The 5,950-nt window shown below is 42.5% G+C and overlaps 1 protein-coding gene across 3 annotated transcripts in view; it reads right to left on the reverse strand.

The window, feature by feature from the left end:
• BUB1 (BUB1 mitotic checkpoint serine/threonine kinase) overlaps positions 1 to 5,950 on the reverse strand; it is a 55,590-nt gene that overhangs the window by 32,797 nt on the left and 16,843 nt on the right. For all 3 annotated transcript variants that reach the window (XM_014590957.2, XM_014590958.2, XM_014590956.2), the window contains exons 10-11: positions 5,527 to 5,678; positions 342 to 613 (exon numbers count right to left, since the gene is read on the reverse strand). In XM_014590957.2, coding sequence (XP_014446443.1) covers positions 342 to 613; positions 5,527 to 5,678 — 424 coding nt within the window. The remainder of the gene's footprint in view (positions 1 to 341; positions 614 to 5,526; positions 5,679 to 5,950) is intronic.

Genomic DNA, 5,950 nt, shown 5'->3' on the forward strand with positions numbered 1-5,950 from the left:
CAGGAATCCCTGCGGGTGCACAGACCCAGTCCGCCATGGCCATTCTGGTCTAAGAGCTACATATTCTCTGGTTGCAAAGACACTGTTGAGTTGCAGGGTACTGAATACTTTTAGTTCAAGAGGAAAGTATGAAGGAAAATATAAATACTCCAAAAGAAGCATAGATTGAATAAGTCTGAAAGTTTGGGGCCAATGTTTTGGTAACCTCAACAACATGGCCATCTAAAAATTATTTTAAAAACAATCATCCATCTTTCACATGTAGCCCTTGGATCTGTAGATGAAAGATGCTGGCAGAGGCCACTCATAGCACCAGCGTCTCCTCACTGCCCTCGGCTTACCTGGCATCTCTTCTGGCTACTGCGAATGTGGAGCCCATCACTGTCTGGGCTGTCAATGGAACAGGAGCAGCAGGAGGAGGAGCTACGCTCTGGCTCACGGCTAGGGACACCAGAACAGCAGATCCAGCATTGGCCACAAGAGGAACAACAGGAGGTGCCTCTCTGGGTTTCCCTCCCAGGCTCTCTGAGGTCTGGAGACCGGTGGCTGGAGGACACGAAGCTCTCTGCTCCTGCTGGAAGCCTGTACTTGGCCCCACACAAGCTGGATTAACCTTTCATGTCAAGCAAACACACAGAAACAAAATCATCAGGTTCAGAATGTGCTAATCAGTTATCACAGCATGGCAACTGTCTTGAGTAGATTCCTTTTCTTTTGAAGCATACTCTTTTTTTTTTTTGGAGAGGTTTCCGCTATAGGGTGCATGCGCTCGCCAGACAGAGAGAGACATAGAGACAGAAAGCGAGAAATCACCCCTCCCAGGGGCGATGGTCAAACCGCAATCCCTTCTCCATTCTCTTCTCGGGATCTTGGGCACACACGCACACGCGCCCGGCGTGAGTTTTAAGCCACCAGGTCTGGGACGCGAACCGCGGTTGACTACATGGGAGTCCAGTGACATAGCCATTATGCTAACTGCTGGTTCCTGAAGCATACCCTTATTTCTTCAAGTATTCAGTCAACAGCAAGAACAACCACTCTAGGCCAGGCAATGGTGGTGTGGGAACCTAACTGGACCCTCATGACAAGGGTCTGCTTCACATCCCAAGGCCTCCCAGAGTGTGCGGTATATATATGCACATGCCCGTTGATCCAGACCAGGTGAGACCAGAAGTGGACTGCAGCTGAAAACCCTGTTGAAAGTGCCTGAACCTCTCTCATGGAAGAGAGAGAGAAACTTTAAACAACACCAACAAAAAGAGACCACTCTACATGATGATGCCTTGCAGCTTCTAACCAGATACACCTGGCGTCCCTCTTCCTACCACTGAACAATGACCCCCTCCACAGCTGCATCAGTATTTAAACACTATCTTATTTCTCTCTACTTAACTTTGAGGGGAAAAAAACCAACAAATCAATGTTGTTAAATACTTAAGGTGTTCCCGCCATTAAGACAGCCTAGGAAATGTGAATATTAATTGGCATGAAAGCATGACTCACAAAAGGAAAGAAGACAAGCTCCTATCTTAAAATCTTTGCTTTTCTACTCACAAATACTTAGGCTGTAATTGAATGGTCTTATGTCACAAAGTTAAGACAGAAGATTTAATTCCCCACCTATAAGAGTATTCTCACAAATTGTTAGGAAAAACAACAGATATTGAGGATAAGAGCTATTTCAGACAAATGAACAAAATATAAAAAGTTAATCCTCACTAGTCATCAAAAAAGATAACTTGAGGGGCCAGCAGGTGGCACAGTGGTTAAGGGTGCTGGACTCCCACATGGCTGACCACAGTTCGAGTCCCGGACCTGGTGGCTTGCTGCTTCCTCACTCTCTCGCGCTGTCCCTCTCTGGTCAAATTAAAATAAGTAAATTAATAAAGTTAAATAAAATAAAAAGAGAAAAAAGATAACTTGAAATGACCTACACCATATTGTCACCTACCCAATTAGTAAAGATTAAAAGTCATCAATGATGACACCAGCAGGTTGTACAGTGGTTGAGGCACTGGACTCCTACGTGGACAACTCCAGTTCCTCCTGGACCTGGAGGCTGGAAACTCACACCAGGTGCATGTGTGTGCATGCCCAAAATTCTGAGAGGAAAGTGGAGAAGAAGATATGGTGGTGTGGTCAGCCCCCCCAGGGGGTGATTTCTTGTTTTCTGTCTTTGTCTCTCCAGCAAGCACACATGCCTTAAAGAAAAAAAAAAAAAACTCTAAAAAAATCAGTAATATTCAGTATTAAAGAAATATTTTGAAAATGAATAAACAGACTTTCTCTACTGAAACATGCAAGAAAGCTGTAGTAAACACACAAAATGGAATAACAGAGACCTACTGACCAAAACAATGGCATAGCTATTTTAGAAATGGATTTTGTATATATAAAAATATGGTATGTGATAAAGACATTTTGAACAAATGGGAAAATGCTGAGCTGGTTAATAAATGATTTAGAAACAATTGGCCATTGATTTGTGAAATATATTCATATGCTATCCACAGACAGAAATAAGTTCCATAACAGGAGCCTTCTGGTTAAAGACGGTCACTTAAACATGTGCTTTACCATCTACTTCCTCCCCAAACGTCACCAAAATGACAGTACAAAAATTCAAACGCCTAAAAAAGGTGCTGGAGGAGACAAGGGGTCATGTAGCCCTGATTTACGGAAAAGTTCAGATTCTGCAACACTAGCTACACCTCAGAATGAAAATGAAAGGAGCTGGAAGCGGGAATGTGGTAAAAGAAATTCTAGGAATGTGGTAAAAGAAATTCTGTTTATAAAGCAGGTCCTACAAGTATAAGCAGGACAATCTCCCTCATCCTAGAGGCAGCGGGCTGGAGGTTTCCTTTCTGGAGAATAAGGAGGAGGTCTCTGGGAAGGATGAGGTGGTGGCTATAGATGCCACATGAGGAATGAAAGGACGAGTCAGCCATTTCACCAGGCTCCCTGCAGACTCGCAGCACGGCTTAGACTCTGTGATCAAGATGCTGCTCTCAGGATTTTATCTGCCCTAGAAAACAGACACCTCCCGGAAGTTGGCTAGTCAGCAGGCCCCGCCCATACACCAAGGCCGTCTGGCATCCTTTGCTGCCTGCCTTTGGATGAGTTCACAGTGGAGCTCAGATCTCTCATGAAAAGCTTTCAACATGGAGGACAAAGACAAAACCAATGACATATGACATGTGAGGATGGGAAATCAAGGGTTCTGGGCAGGGGAAGAGCCCATTAATATCCTTAGACTAAGAAGTAACATACCGGGGACCAGCAGGTGGTGTGGTGATTGAGGTGCTGGACTCCCACATACCTGATCATGGTTTGAGTCCTAGACCTGGTGGCTTGCTTTCTCACTTTCCCTCCCTCCTTCTGTCTCTCTCTTGGTCAAATTAAAATAATAATAATAAATAAAATGTAATAAATATTTCTTTTAAAAAAAGACATAAGATACTATAGTCATAAAAAAACAATAATAGGAAGCTATGAAAATGAGTATTGATAATAAAAATAAACCTTGGTGCTAAAATGGCATTGAAATAGGTACTTTAATACCTGTTTCTATATAGTTGTTACACTATCAACAAAAGTAAGTTTTTAGAGGGCAGACTGACAGTATTTTAGGTATGTAAGCTTCAACGGCAGCAATTCTACCTCTGTCTTTTCCAGAGGAAAGATAAAAGAATGCTCACTGAGGCATGTTTTCTAACAGATCCTGCACTGTCACCTTGTCACCTACCACTGCCTTTCTACAGGTATGACAGAAGACTGCTGCATGTAGACTGAGCTAGGGCTCTGCAATAACAGTGAAAGATCCATATGAAGCATCAGAGGAGAAAAGCAGAAAGTAAGTCTTACTTACACAGAAACTTCAATTGTTTCACACCCATGTTTGTTTATAAAGGTTTGGAAAAACACCGACAGCAGTCAATGATGAAGAACGTTCATCTATTTTTATATGTAGTATGTGCGTATGTGCACATATACACGCACTCATACACAGCTTTCATTCGATTTTGTAAAAACCATCATATAGTCATGTTTTATTTTTAAGGAATTATTTATTTAATTTTATGTATTTCTTGTTATTCATCACTTTGACCAGAGAGAGAGAGAGAGAGAGAGAGAAAGGGAGAATGAGAAAGCAAGCCACCAGGTCTGGGACTCGAACCACAGATGGTCATGTGGGAGTGCAGTGCCCCAACCACCACGCCACCTGCTGGCCCTGTCACGTAATTTTTAATCTTCAAACTATAAAGCAAATAAGTTTTATCTTTATGGTATCTTGTCATAGATAGAATTAATTCTATGTGAAAGATTAAGCGACTTAAATACAGCTTAAATAAACATCACCAATTTCCCTCATGCATTACTTTTTTTTAGTGGTCAGAGGGCACATGTGCTCACCAGACAAAAGGCAAAGAGACAGGGGGGAAGAAAGTGTCTCCCAGTGGGACCTGGTCATGCTACAATCCCTTCTCCATCCTGTAGGGCTCTGGGCACACACATATGCTCAGCGCATTTTTCAAACCACTGGGGCTGGGGACTTACCTGTGGTCAGCCACGTGGGATTTCACTTCCTTACTCACTAGGCTATGAGGCTGGCCCTTCCTTAATGATCTGAAGAAAATATATGTAGAGGACGGACAGTGACACAGAGGTAAAAACTGCCAGCCCGTGAGGCTGATCCACACGGGCAGGTTCCAGGTTCCTGTCTGGAGGCCTCCACAAGGATGTCAGGCACACGTGTGCCCATCACCATGGCTGGCTATACCGAGGGTGACTTGTGTATAAAGACCCTACTGGAGGTACTGTCTCTGTGCCTCTTGCTCATAGAAGAAATGAATAAATAAACTTAGAAAAAAAAGGCAAAGAAAACGTACGTGGCTCAAACACATGCACTACCAAAAAAAAAAAAAACCGTATGTGGCTCAAACACATTGACTACCGCTTTCCCTTGCAACATGAAACGATGACAAACAAACTATACATAAGGGCTGGCAGGTGGCACGGTGGTTAGGACACTGAACTCCCACATGGCTGACCATGGTTTGAGTCCTGGACCTGGTGGTCTGCTTTTTTACCCCCACCCCACCCTTGGTCTCTCTCTGGTCAAATTAAAAATAACAATAATTTTTAAAATAAATAATTCTTTAAAAAAAAACTAAGTTCCAAATTAATGAAACCATTATATTCAAATTCTCCTTACATAATGTATAATGCAGTCATTGTACAGAAACCAGAAAAAGGACTATGTATACTAATATATGAATATATAAACATGTACACATGTATACACATGTATACATACAAAACAAACTACCCATCCTGTTCTGTAACTTCCATTCCTCATTCTATATTTTGGACCTCTTTTGCCAAATTATTTAAAATTGTTGGAATGTTACTAACTAAATGAACAGTAGGATTAGCTCTAAAAATACGGCATGGAAAGAAAAACAAGTCCACACTGCATTTGCTGTTGCTGGGTCCAGGAGGTGTCAGTGAAAAGCACGTACATACCTCAGCTCTTCCCAGGAGAGTGGGCAGGTCCTCGTGGGATGTCTCCACCACTTGGTGCAATTTCTTATGAAGTTCATCCATCTTCTGTTTTAATAGCTGTTCTTCAAAAGCATTCGCTTCTTTCCTTTTCATGTAGTGTCTGTCTTCATTTACTTTAGGAAAGATAAGAAACAGTTTGAAATTGAGATCATCAGAGAAACAACGTACAAGGGCACCTCAAGATGTGGGAGAATGGAACTAATGTACATGCTTATTTTAGTGTAGAATTTTGTAATCCATGAATACTCGTTTAAAAACATGCATTTTCTGGGGACCAGCAGGTGGCATGGTGGTTAAGACGCTGGACACGCCCACATGGCCAACTGTGGTTTGAGTCTTGGCCTGGTGGCTTGCTTTCTCACTTTCTCCCTCTCTCTCTGTGTGT

The sequence above is a fragment of the Tupaia chinensis genome, unplaced genomic scaffold, assembly GCF_000334495.1.
Source record: "Tupaia chinensis unplaced genomic scaffold, TupChi_1.0 Scaffold000511_1, whole genome shotgun sequence".
NCBI classification, from domain to species: Eukaryota; Metazoa; Chordata; class Mammalia; order Scandentia; family Tupaiidae; genus Tupaia; species Tupaia belangeri.